Here is a 13,818-nt window from a genome sequence, read left to right as displayed (position 1 = left end):
GTCTTTAGGACTCCAAGTGTCGTCCCTCCGTAGATAGTCCATAGCACGTCCGGATCCGCCTTAAGATTGACCAACTAGAATCGCCCTTAAGGTTCTAATATTTTCGGTTAGGTAGGCAAGAATATTGGCTGATTTTTCTGCTTAAAAATCTTAGTTTTGAATATTTAAAACTTGTTATATAAATAATGACCCCTAGGCCTTTATTTATAGAGTTATGGAAAAGGAATCGTAATCCTAGTAGGATACGAATTAATTGAAATTAGAATCCTACATGAATTCTATTTAATTAATTTATCCAATTAGGAATAGAAATTTAATCATACACTGACTCTTGTAGATTTAGGAATCACGCATGAGCACAAACTCACACACACACGGCAGCCACAAGGGCTGCCCATGCGCGTGCGAGCAGCAGCCCACGCAGCGCGGCCCACGCATCCGTGGCCTTGGCGCGCGCTGGGCCTGCCTTGCGGTAGGCGTGGGCGCTGCCTTGGCTGGGCTTGTGGCGTGCGTGCTTGCTGGGCGATGGCCCGGCTTCGTGCTGGGCCTTCGTCCGGCAGGCCTCGTCCGATGCTAATTCGTACGATACGCTTCCGATTAAATTTCCGATTCCGGAATTCATTTCCGATACGAACAATATTTAATATTTCCGATTCCGGAATTAATTTCCGTTTCGAACAAATATTTAATATTTCCGTTTCCGGAATTATTTTCCGATTCCGGTAATATTTCCGATTCTTACAATATTTCCGTTTCCGGCAATATTTCCGATTCTGGTAATATTTCCATTTCCAATAATATTTTCCGATACGTACCATGTTTCCGTTTCCGGCAACATCTACGACTTGGATAATATTCATATTTCCGATACGATCCATATTTCCGTTTCCGGCAATATCATCGTTTCCGGAGTATTCATTTCTTGCCTGTGACGATCTTAGCTCCCACTGAAACCAAGATCCGTCGGTTCCGAATATTCATAGATGGAGTATTTAATGCCATTAAATACTTGATCCGTTTACGTACTATTTGTGTGACCCTACGGGTTCAGTCAAGAGTAAGCTGTGGATTAATATCATTAATTCCACTTGAACTGAAGCGGCCTCTAGCTAGGCATTCAGCTCACTTGATCTCACTGAATTATTAACTTGTTAATTAATACTGAACCGCATTTATTAGACTTAACATAGAATGCATACTTGGACCAAGGGCATTATTTCCTTCAAGTTGTACGGGTAGCCCTACCGGTATGCCGGTAGGACAACCCATAACAGCTGTAACATAGACATATACTCACAAGAAGCACCAAAGGTACAGTCGGCATCCAGGGTTTACAAACCCAGTCGGCAGTTCTCTGACATCATCTGCCTATCAGAGCCGAAAGGGAGGATCCGGAACCAACGGGTAATAACCCGGGTCCTCCGTACAAATAACCCGTCTATATATACGGACCCCCATCAATGCCAAAGGTACGCAATTCCAATCCAATCATTCTTATGAGCATTTATTACAGAGCTATCAGCATAATCTGACTTAAGCATCGGAGGGGTAATTCTCGGATCACCCCCGAGGCTAGTTAACGGCTTCACTGTGCAGGATCCAGTCAGCAACCTCAGTCGGGAGTCAGTCATCCTTTTCCTATTCCGAGTCCGCCGCCGGAACAATCTCCTATTTGTTGATGATATCTGTACAACTATCAGCGAATGCGGGTAACATAAGCTGTAACAAGCACCAAAAGCAAATTATTATCCCAAAAGTTTGATTGCATGTTCATATATTTCGAAGTTAGAATCTTATGCATTCTTAGACTAATTGTTTTTAATAGATTAGAAAAAAAGTTAACAAAATTTTTAGGGACTGACCTTCAACTTCTCCATACGGAAGGCAGGGTTCATCATCCTGCGATGTTTGACCCATTTCTCTCCCTTTAAACTGACCAGCCCAGGAACAAGTTTGTGAAAAATAGGGTTCACCTTTGTCTTTCGAAATTCGTTCGTTTTTGTGAAGGCCTCTCTTATCAACTCTAGCTTTGATATGTTTATCATCGGTACAGGACCAGACCAGAGGAAGTAGTTCTTTCCTGCATTAATTAAGACCAACCTTAAAATCAATTTATCATTTTCTCAGAAATATATACAAAAATACCCATAACTGTATAGTTGGATCATAGTTGAAATCAATCTGCTCCGCTTTATTGGTTAGCTAACTTGCCACAACTGTCATTTTAACACCTTAACCGCAAAATTACAGTAGTTCTTTCCTGTCATTTTAACACATTGTAAAGAGTAAAGAGTTGCAATAAACAAGATTTTGCCCTCAATGAAGAATCTAGTGATGTCGGATCAATGCAGTCATAGCTTAAAAAGAATGAATTAATGGATAAATACCAACCAAAGAAATATCAATCAGTAAGTGTTCCATTTTATTATGGATAAATACCTTCTATTTTCAGATGTTTTAAATTGACTATTTTAACTGCAAAACATTTACTTAGTACTATTAGTCATTTTTAACAATCCTGTCAATGAGAGTTACTTTATTGTAAAGGAAGGTGTATAATACTTCAACCTTTCAATTTCAACATGGACACCAAGGAAATAATTCACAACTATCTACTGTTATTCTACTTGTCCTGCAAATCAACATCTACTACTGTTGCACAGATGTTAACAAGCTCAATTTCTCCCACAGTGAGCTTTGAAATTAAGAAACTTCCGTAATTACAGAAAATTCAGAAGAAATAACAAAGTCCGTGAAGAAAAACAACCAAAATCGCAAACAAGCGCAAATGTAAATATATAAAAATAATTTCACGTCAATAAAAAACAAGCCACCGCCAATTGTAAAGAAGAGGCGATCACCATAGTCACTTTCACCTCCGTATCCACCTTCACCTTCTTCGTAATCCGCCGCGGTTTTAGCCTCCTGCAAGGCAACCCCCTCCGCTGTATGGTGTAGCCTCACCCGCCACCTCCGCCGCTGCGAGACAACGTCATATCACATTAAAAATCAATCAAAATTAGATCGAACATCCAATTCACATCAATTAAAAAAAATCAAAATGAAGAACAATGGAAGAATTACCTCAATAATCCACCAACAATATTTCTCTCGTTCGCGTCCGCAATCACCACCACAAGCTAACAACAAGCCACCACTGATCTCTGCAGCGCTTCCACAACAGGTGTCGAGTTTGAGGAGAGAGAGGGAGGCGAAGATTTTGACGAAAGAGGCGGAGTGTTTGAGGAAGGAGAGTGATTGCCTGCGTTTGGGGAGGGAGAGATATCGCCGAAGTTTGAGGAGGAAGAGAGAAAGCCGGTGTGAATTGGTGTAGCATCCATGAATTGAAATTAGGGCTTGAGGTTTGAGGAGGAGAGAAGAACCAGAGATGAACCGTTTGCCTCATGTTTAGGCAGAGGGAAGTTTTGAGGGATTAGACTTCTTTTCCTTAGGGTTTGACAGTTTAGGAAGACTTAAGAAAATTTTTACCCAAATTCTACTTTTTTTTGGCGGCAACATTACCTTTTTCCATCAATTTGGAATTTTTGGGATTAGCACTTACTTTTCCAATTGCAAATATTTAATTTTCTTCCTAAAAAATAAGGTAACACCTCTTAATGGTACCATAAAATGTTACCTATTTTTAAAGCGTTACTTATGTTAAAAGTGTTACATTAAGTGTTACATTAAGTGTTACATTCTAAAAACATGTTACCAAAGTGTTACCTATGAATCTAATAATTTTGGATTTTTAAAAGTGTTACCAACACGTGTTACATAAACTTAGTTATGTACTCATGAGTTGGTCTAAGTTTGTTAAAGAACAAAACTCAGTACCGTCGACGTCCTTTAGCTCAATTGCTAAACCGGAGAGGATTTTCTTGACAATGTTTGGTGCGGCCCTGTTGGGTTTGAATTTCCCCCTTGGATCCATGGCACCTTTGCGAAGGGTTTTCAGGACAAGCTCGTCTTCTTTGATGTTTCGGGTTTTGATTATTACTAAAGGACAAAGAAGGTGGAAAATGACAACAACGGTGGAGGAGGGAGTGAGGAGAGAGAGGATAGTGAATAATGAGTTGTAATGGGAAAGGAAACGATACAAATGAAACTTTTTTTTCTTTAAATAAACATTAAACCAATGAAAAAGTTATAAGTGGCACAAACCAATAAAATATGTTATATCAGGTCCTCACTTGTTTTAAACAAATTGGTATTAAAGTTAGACTAGCTTATTCAGGAATAATCAAAAGAATGACTTATTTTTAGGGGATGGCCTAAAGCTCAATTTATTTTTGACAAATTTTCTTAATGTTTATTGATATATTTTTCAAAAGTTGTAACAAGAAAACAAGTTCATCATATAACAACGAACGAAGGTTCATCAGAAGTACAATATAAGTTCATTTAACAATCATTCATCCTAACTACCAAAGAAGTTCATCTAAAGAGGATAGAAGAATGAAAAGATAGGGTGGGCTAATTAATTAGCCAGTTATGAAAGAGGGTAATTATAGGAGATAGAGAAAAATTAGGTAGTTGGAAAGAGGAAAGATAGGAGAGAGAAAATTAGCCAGTTAAAAAACAAATAAGCATATAGAAAGAGAAAAAGAAAGAGGGAAATTAACGAAGTAAAAAAGATAAGAAGATGATTTTAAATTTTAAAAAATACAAAAAGCAAATTGAATTATGCAGTTAGGCATTTATATTGAGCGAATGAAATTGTATTTACATCTAAGTGTATAATCTTATTTGTGTAGTGTTACCCTTTGGTTAAGACGTCAGAGCAAACACTCCACTATTTTTGTAAACTATAATGGGGAAAATACTATAGTAATACTAATTTGAATGTTTTGTTTCTTCAAACTTCTTTCATGGCCTCTTTTCTCTATCGAGCTCATGCGTTTATGTAAGAGGTCAGATTTGCAAGAAAATATAAACCTAATTCATGAAATTCCTTTTTCAAAAAAATAATTCATGCAATTCAATTTTTTTAGAATTGATGTACTTGTGCTCAACTATTAATTCATGGATTCCCTAATTATAAGCTGTTTTTTCACATCCTTAAATCGAAAATTTGATGTTTTAGAGACTACATATGATGGTGAAGGAATGTTAATAGACTTTTGTTCACATTCTTCTATATATGTTGTTTTGCACTTTGTACTGCCGAGAAACTTTTGTTTATGTGGGTTGCTTTTGAAGTGTACTAGTCTTATATGAACACGATGCGTGCGGGATTATATAAAAAATTAAATTTGCACACATGCCTATATCAAAATATTGACGCTATTATTCATTTTGAATTTAATTTTAGAATTCAATTTAGTGTCACATTAGTGATACATTTCAAATACTAAATCACATTTCAATATCAGAAATTACATTGATTCATGTACTGAATTGCATCAATTAAACAATCTATTGGAGTGCATGAAAATGTTTCAAGTGTAACATTAAAACTTATATCAACTTTATACATTAGAGCAACAAAACATAATCTGTTCATCAACATTCACATTTACTAAGGTAAATACCTTATCTATATTCTGAAGTAAATGTCAGAATTCACTTCCAAGGGATTTGAGTATCTGAATACATTCAATTACTCAAAAATACATTCACATTTCTATGAAGAACCTGTGAATCTGTGATAAAATATCTTACAGATACATTCACAATAAGATACTCGTTTGCTGTTGCTCTGACGGAGTGACGGTTGTGTTTGACGTCCCTTTTGTGCAAATTGGTCGCTTGCTTGCACAGCCTGCACATTGTTAACCTATTATATTAAGTTCCGGTCTTGGTATAAAGTAATAAACACACATTTCATACCTCGTGGGGACTTTAGTCGGATGTATAAAATACTAATACACTTTGCCAGTGAAAGCATAATTCTTTAGCTACATAACAGTTACCCAAGTCATATTTAGCTACATAACAGTGAAAGCTTAATTCTTAGTTTTTCCTTACTGACGCTTTCCAAACACTTTCTGGTAAATATAATCAAAATGATACACCATTTAAGACATAAAATTGAAAAGAAACCAAAATCAGAATTCAAACAACGATCCTTACTCAACTTTGACATCTCCTTAAGTACTTATCGAAATCATTACTTTTTCGGGTGAAAGGGGAGTCTAGTAATTACTCTCCACAGGGAAAAAAATCCAAGAACAAATCACTTTATTAAATACAATCATGATTCATGATAGTAACTCAATCAACCCGATTCACAAATCACAACTACCAGCAACCACCATCTATATAATGCAAAAAGCTGTTAATTTTGTACCCTAAACTGTACATAGTATTAAGCTGTTAATGCAAAAAGCACTTAATTTTGCAATTAGTTAAGTTGCACAATCCCAATCTTAAACTCTTAACTGACAAACTAAAATTAGACTAACATTCAAAATTGAAAGAGGACAAAAATGGAAACTTTATTATTACCTGGAGTAGCTGGAGTTGATCAAGTGGAAGCTGAAGAAGATGAAGATGGAGATTGTGCTACATCTGAAAAACAGGGTAAAAGTTTAGTTTAAGTTCAGATTTATGTGTACTAGACATTAATTTATACTTTATACAAAAACAAAATTGAGTCTAATTTAGTTTTTTAAAGTAATTGAACAATACTATTCCGTACTACTTGAATTTTCAAATGCAAATTAAGAAATAAATTCAACCGGAACCCATTACCCCTTGTCTCAAAATGAAACCTTGAATTTGAAAGAAACTCAAATCACAAAATTTGCGAAAATAAATATAAAAATAGAAGAATCGAATTGACAATCTAAATTCACAATTCACGTAAAAATTTGAAATAAATAATAAAACCATTTTGAATTTTCCAGAATTTCAATCAATATCTAAATAACATTTCGCCAGATAATATGAGAAATTGAGCAAGGAAAATTCAAGAGGAAAACGACCTGATTTTCAGTGAGGATCGCGTCAATGGAGTTCTGAGAGATTTGACAGAAAACTTGTACCGAAAATCCCATCTCAAGTACCTGCAAATGAAGGTCTTTTGGAGACATGTTTTTTTTGCCTGTTTCTATCTGCATTAACTTGGTTTTCAGGCAGGTGAAATATTGACAGAACCCAGAAACAGATAATTATTGATTTTTAGGCAGGTGGATTAATGACAGAACCCAAGTGAATCCACTCAATACGGTGAATATGAGCATCATGAATTTCTGTAAACTAAAACAAACACATCCACAGAGGAAACCACCAAATAAATTTACACCGATTTGGCAATAAATTATAATTCCCATATTGATAATATCAAAACAAATGAGTTATCCAGCTTAAATCCTTCACCGTTCTATAATGAGCTGAAGTATACTTTCCACATATGAGCAAGAGAAAGGAATTACTTTCAGTATATTAATGTCATTTCTCATAATAGGTTATATAGACTGTGTAAATCTTATCCATCTATAACATGACTTACAGTCGATTTACAAAGTCTATATATCAAAACTAAGCTCATTGCCAAAAGTATGAGCAGATTATACATAGAATGAGCAAGAGAAGCTTTATTACTTTTTAGTGCTGATTATAAACTAATACTTTATCAGTTCTAGCCTACATGGCCAACATGTAATAATTGTAGAAAGTAATAACTTACATGTTGGTCATTCCTAACTTACATGTTGGTCATTTGTATAAAGTAATGATAGGATTTACACAGTCTATATACAAATAAAGTTCAGAACTTCTCCTGGAATACAAATAAAGTTCTAGATTAACTCATTCATGCCTCTTTAATGTTTCCATCTATAAGATGACTTATAAACCTATATGCAATGTATGGAAGGCAATTAAGAAATTATTTGCGTTCGTTCCATATTTTACATTAATAAGTGTTTAACTATTGTATACTTTCCTATAAAAAAAAAGCTATTGTACACTGAATGGTGTTCTGAACTCCTTTTGCTCAGTGTAAGGAAATGAATGAACAAGTATCGCACTGCTTTGAAATATGCAGTTCAAACAATGAAAAATAAACCTTTTTCCTGTGTAGTCGGTTTCCATAAACTATCAAAACAATCTTTGACCCAGTCTTATATGCACGCATCATTATATAAAAATTTAAATTTGCGTTATTAGAAACCTAGTGAGAAACCGGGTGAGAAAAGGAAGAAAAAAAACAATCTTTTACCCTAATTGTAAAATACATTCTTAAACTCATGCTACATAACTGAATTTGAAATTTTCAAACTAACATAATCGTCATCTAAAGAAAAATCTTGAATTGGGGATTGCTTCGCTCCACCGTCAACAAACAATTGAAAACCCTAATCAGCTAAATTCACCCAAATTTGGCAAAACTTGCCAGAAATCTTCAACAATTAATCACCCCCCCCCCCCCCCGCCCCGAAATAAATTCCAGCAACCATGGAATAATATAATCATCAAATAGAAATGAAACAGTTACAAAATAAGGAAACCCAAACTAATTACTTCGAAACAGAAGCAAAAACAATCTAGAAAAACAGAATGCAGTACCTTGCGAAAGCCATTGTTCACGGCAAGCATCAAGCTTACACTGCTTCAATTTTGCCGACCTATTCGCCTGTTAAATAAAAAAACTCCATTGTCAGACCAAAATCAAACAAATTACATGCAATCGTAAACAAAAATCGAGAAATTAAAATTAAAATTGAAGAGATAAATAATTAAAATAATTAGTAAATTACCCTCTTTTTCTTGCCGAAATCAACAATAAACAGCAATATCAAGGTATTGATAACCCCACAAAACAATGAAATCTCACATTATAAGAATAAAATCAATCTGAATCTTCACAAAAGCAAACAAAAAGAAAAACCCAGATATATAAAATAAGGGTAACATAAACATAAAGGCGTAAGGAATCAAACCAGCAAAAGATAATCAGATTACAAAAAAATGTATTCAACTATTACATCAGAATTAAATTCAGAAAATATTCCCAAAAAAAATCGGAATAATTAAATCAACCAAATTAACTCATGAATTAGAAAAATTGAATTAAACGCAAAAATCAAATCATCTAATAAAGATAAATTTATAATTCAATGACACAATTACAAACCTTCCATCTAAAACTAAGTTCAATTAATAATATTTAACCAAATCAAACAAAAAATGGAGTGATTTACCTAAACCCCCAGATCTTACAAATTTGAAATCGAAAGAGTTAAGAAATGAAAGAAATTGAGTGATTTACCTAAGAGAGAGAAAGAGAGTGATTCTGGAACTCAATTTCTTCCCCAAATCATAAAAAAATGAATTCGAAGGAACTGAGAAATGAAAGAAATTGAGTGATTTACATGGGAGAGAGAAAGAGAGAGAGAGAGCAAATGAATTTGGAACTTGATTTTCTGGGATCGAGTAAAACCCCTAGAAAATTTGAATGAACTCCGACGAAGAAAGAAAAGGGGGAAAGGAGGAGAGCGTCGGGATACAGATAACTCTACAGCCGGAGTTCGCAATAGCGCAACGGTTGTTGTCGGTGTTGAGAAGGAATTCGGCCGCCAAACTTAGATTCCAAGTTCCCTTTCTCTTTCCTCTGCATGCCAACTTTAATTTAGGGTTTCTGATTTTGTCCAATTAGGCAATTGGGCTTCAAAGAGGACACGAAATGGGAAGATCGAAGAGGATTTGAGGAAGAAGATTGAAGAAGATTGAAGAAGATACGTAGAGGAAAACGGGAGGGAGGAGAGAGAAAGGAGTGAGATTACGAAACGGGAGGGTGGTGCAGGAAGGTTTAGTGTAAAGGGTACATTAGTCTTTTTGATTGGGGACACGAAAAGTGATATTACCACATGAACCTCGGCTCTTGGCTTATATAATAGAGATGATCATTTTTGGGTTTTAGTTGGGTAAGTAGTATAATACTCGTGCGATGCACAATTTAAACTAATTTTAAACAAAAACTAAATTACAGTTATGGACAATAATCATCAATGGTGCTTATAGATATTCTTTTAATTAAAATTAATACATGATAGATATGTTATGACCCCGTTCAGTCTCTTATTTTATTTTATTTAAAAAAAATTAAAACGATCAAGGTTACATATATAAAATTATTTTCACCCTGTTCATCACCCGTGTCAAAAAGTAAAGTCATTTGCATCCATCATTTACTTCGATAATCATATTCACCTTATACTCGACACACCATCTATCTTAACCCGATCACTTAACACTAGACCTGTCAAACGGGTCGGTCGGGTCGGGTTGTAAAAAATTATTTTCGGGTTCGGGTTAGATCGGGTCGGTCACTTTCGGGTTTGGGTTTACAAATGCTTGTTCAAGACCCAGAACTTTCGGGTTCGGGTTGACCCAACGGGTTGAGAGATTTTAAAACGCGCATTATATTTTCATTAATTTAGGTGATAAATATACAAAATATGGGCACAAATTAATAAATTTTCCTACACAAGTTTATATTAAGTCAAATTCAACCATAAAATGACGTATAATCCAAATTAAAATCATATTACACACAATGATAGTAAAAACAACGTGTTTATTATGCTTAAATTTTCTTATAATCTCATTTATTACTATAAATACAACGATTTTCAATCGGTCGGGTCCAAAACGGGTTCGGTCGGGTTTTGACCCATTACTTTTCGGGTTACTCGGGTTCGGATAAAATCGGGTTACGGGTCACAAAATCTTGTTCAGGACCCAGTATTTTCGGGTCGGGTTCGGGTCGGTTTTCGGGTCGGGTCGATTTTTGACAGGTCTACTTAACACCCAATCATACAATCTATTTTATTTAGCTACAGATGACTTCGACGTGGGGCAAATGCGGAGAATTGGTCCCGCCATAACCGTACTTTTCTATCTTGTTCCTATATTCACCACCCAAGATAAGTATGATACTCATTGTAGGGGGTGTTTTTGGTCGCATCACAAGTATGCTCATTTCCCTACAAGGGGGCGGTTTTTTTAGAAAACCATTGTATTTTTGTACCTCGAAGGAGTCGCCACCAAACATTGTTTTAAAGTCTCGTTTGGAAAGACCGCAATTGACTCTATTTTGGATAAGGCTTTGAATCCTCGAAACGGATGGGTGAGATCCGGGCACGGGAACGAGATGCTTATTTCGCGAGCTTTAGAAATATTCAAGTACGTGACATGGCATTTTCGAAAATATACCCTAGATTAGACTATGTGGGTTTGAAATTTAGAGCAAATAGAATCTCTACTTTGTATGGTGGTCACTTTGCTTTAAAGATTAATTTAAAGGAACCTAAGGCCGGTTTGTCCAAGAAATTATCTTCGTTAATGTGAGGGGGTCGAAAAAGCACGAGGCTAATGCATGACCTCGTCCCTCGTGGGCGTGACGTCGTCAGATCAAGTGTAGTTAGATTTCCTGTGAGTTTACACCCAATCGACTAGTAATATTGGAGTCGCCATTCAATTTTTAACGACAATGAGAAAAACTGACAAAATTCGGTTATCGTGACATAAAGGGAGTGCAATTATGTTCGACCACGATGGCCATAGGTTCCCTTGTGATCCTTGGTGTGGGGATCGCTCAACGTACACCCGCAGGGCAGAGATTGAGAGTTCGGGGGACTGTAACTACCGAGAGGAGTGCTCATCGATAACTCCAGAGGCAGGTTATCCTTACTAGCTCAGCATAAATAATTGAAGGGACATGCGTTAAACTATTAAACTATTCTGAATTGATTTTAGCAATATGCAACACATAACACTAAATAGATCGTGATTATCTTATTTAGATTGATTTAAGGTACCTAGTGTTGTGGGCAAAATTACTATGCCTTCGTGTACCAATGAGGATGTGACACATGACACGTATTACGCCCCGTAAGCAAAAACCGCACGAAGTCTACTCCGGAGTATGGGTATCAATCTACGTATCTACAATGTATATATATTTGTATTTCAGTATGTATAAATGTATGTAATGTACTTATGCCTAAAAAGGGGGCTTAAGTAGTAAGTATCTCAAGCAGTATGAATAAGCACAACAGGCCCAAATAGCCCACTATTGCCAAAAGGGGCCAGAAAACTGTAAGAAGGAAGGACACATGTCCTCCTCCCACACCTTAGCCAATCATGTAAAGGGAATATTAGGTCATTCCCACAAAAACCTAGTACTATAAATAGTCTCACTTGAAGGAAATAATGCCCTTGGTCCAAGTATGCATTCTATGTTAAGTCTAATAAATGCGGTTCAGTATTAATTAACAAGTTAATAATTCAGTGAGATCAAGTGAGCTGAATGCCTAGCTAGAGGCCGCTTCAGTTCAAGTGGAATTAATGATATTAATCCACAGCTTACTCTTGACTGAACCCGTAGGGTCACACAAATAGTACGTAAACGGATCAAGTATTTAATGGCATTAAATACTCCATCTATGAATATTCGGAACCGACGGATCTTGGTTTCAGTGGGAGCTAAGATCGTCACAGGCAAGAAATGAATACTCCGGAAACGATGATATTGCCGGAAACGGAAATATGGATCGTATCGGAAATATGAATATTATCCAAGTCGTAGATGTTGCCGGAAACGGAAACATGGTACGTATCGGAAAATATTGTTGGAAATGGAAATATTACCAGAATCGGAAATATTGCCGGAAACGGAAATATTGTCAGAATCGGAAATATTACCGGAATCGGAAAATAATTCCGGAAACGGAAATATTAAATATTTGTTCGAAACGGAAATTAATTCCGGAATCGGAAATATTAAATATTGTTCGTATCGGAAATAGATTCCGGAAATGGAAATTTAATCGGAAGCGTATCGTACGAATTAGCATCGGACGAGGCCTGCCGGACGAAGGCCCAGCACGAAGCCAGGCCATCGCCCAGCAAGCACGCACGCCACAGCCCAGCGCGCACAAGGCCGCGCATGCGTGGGCCGCGCTGCGTGGGCTGCTGCTCGCATGCGTGGGCAGCCCTTGTGGCTGCCGTGTGTGTGTGAGTTTGAGCTCATGCGAGATTCCTGAATCTGCAAGAGTCAGTGTATGATTAAATGTCTATTCCTATTGGATAAATTGATTAAGTAGAATTCATGTAGAATTCTAATTCCAATTAATTCGCATCCTACTAGGATTACGATTCCTTTTCCATAACTCTATAAATAAAGGCCTAGGGGTCATAATTTATATACAAGTTTCAAAGTATTCAAAAGTGAGTTTTTTGAGAGAAAATTAAAACCCATCTTGCCCCAAAAGTGCCGAATTTTCTGAGTACCTTAAGGGCGATTCTAGTTGGTCAATCTTAAGGCGGATCCGGACGTGCTGTGGACTTTCTACGGAGGGACGACACTTGGAGTCCTAAAAGACTTGTTCTTGTTCGGTTCGGGCGCAGCTAGGGAAGGCACGCAACAAAGAGTATGCATCTAAACTATGCTAAATGATTATGTGTAAATAATATGTTTCCTGGGTTAATGGTTGTTTCCGCATGATTTATGTAAATGTCATATGTATCATAACCTAACAGTGGTATCACGAGCCCCTTATTATTTTCATAATCTAAATTGCATGAACATGGTTAAATATTACAAATTTGCAAGAATTAAAAGGGGTGATTAATTTTCGTAATTGTTAATTAATTGCAAATTGCGTTTATTTAATTATATGTACGCAGTTTTTCGGCAGTTTCTTCATTACTCATCCGAATTGAGTAATTTTTGTGTCAATTCCGCATGTAAAAAGCATTCTAAAATTTTGACAAAAATAGTATTTTTCTGCCGAACCCAGAATTCTCAAATTCGAAGCCTAACTATGACTTTTCGAAGGTTTTAGTTTTTCGAATGCAAAATTTCGT

The 13,818-nt window shown here is 36.2% G+C and overlaps 2 protein-coding genes across 6 annotated transcripts in view; both read right to left on the bottom strand.

The window, feature by feature from the left end:
- The window catches only part of LOC110790664 (uncharacterized), a 28,870-nt gene extending 25,262 nt beyond the window's left edge, over nucleotides 1-3,608 (bottom strand). Inside the window, exons 1-4 of one of the 4 annotated variants that reach the window (XR_008927608.1) lie at nucleotides 3,085-3,558; nucleotides 2,862-2,979; nucleotides 1,863-2,080; nucleotides 1,298-1,719 (exon numbers count right to left, since the gene is read on the bottom strand). The gene's annotated coding sequence lies outside the window, so the exon portion shown is untranslated. Of the gene's footprint in view, nucleotides 1-1,297; nucleotides 1,720-1,862; nucleotides 2,081-2,861; nucleotides 2,980-3,084 lie in introns of all 4 variants that reach the window. The other 3 variants (XM_056836608.1, XM_056836607.1, XM_056836609.1) reach the window with 3 other exon arrangements.
- A 1,838-nt stretch (nucleotides 3,609-5,446) lies between these two features.
- LOC110790675 (uncharacterized) lies at nucleotides 5,447-9,781 on the bottom strand. Of its 2 annotated transcripts, none has more exons than XR_002533880.2 (5): nucleotides 9,218-9,778; nucleotides 8,515-8,581; nucleotides 6,930-7,058; nucleotides 6,451-6,513; nucleotides 5,447-5,764 (listed from the first exon to the last, which is right to left on the bottom strand). XR_002533880.2 is itself a non-coding variant. In XM_021995446.2 (5 exons), the coding sequence occupies exons 2-5, from the start codon at nucleotides 8,526-8,528 to the stop codon at nucleotides 5,599-5,601; spliced, it is 324 nt and encodes a 107-aa protein (XP_021851138.1). In that variant the 5' UTR covers nucleotides 8,529-8,581; nucleotides 9,218-9,781; the 3' UTR covers nucleotides 5,447-5,598. The 2 variants fall into 2 exon arrangements, 1 of the variants encoding a protein (XP_021851138.1); XM_021995446.2 differs by having other exon boundaries at nucleotides 6,930-7,010; nucleotides 9,218-9,781.
- Between the last annotated feature and the right edge of the window lie 4,037 nt (nucleotides 9,782-13,818).

The sequence above is a fragment of the Spinacia oleracea genome, chromosome 2 (genome assembly GCF_020520425.1).
Source record: "Spinacia oleracea cultivar Varoflay chromosome 2, BTI_SOV_V1, whole genome shotgun sequence".
Lineage (NCBI taxonomy): Eukaryota > Viridiplantae > Streptophyta > Magnoliopsida > Caryophyllales > Amaranthaceae > Spinacia > Spinacia oleracea.
This window is presented reverse-complemented; position numbering and strand designations above follow the sequence as displayed.

Excerpts from the sequence above, each read along its gene's own strand:
- LOC110790675 (XM_021995446.2), bottom strand. Across the intron at positions 6,514-6,929 it reads CGATCCTCACTGAAAATCAG|ATGTAGCACAATCTCCATCT; the intron begins GTCGTTTTCCTC and ends CCTGTTTTTCAG. Across the intron at positions 5,765-6,450 it reads ATCAACTCCAGCTACTCCAG|GCTGTGCAAGCAAGCGACCA; the intron begins GTAATAATAAAG and ends AACAATGTGCAG.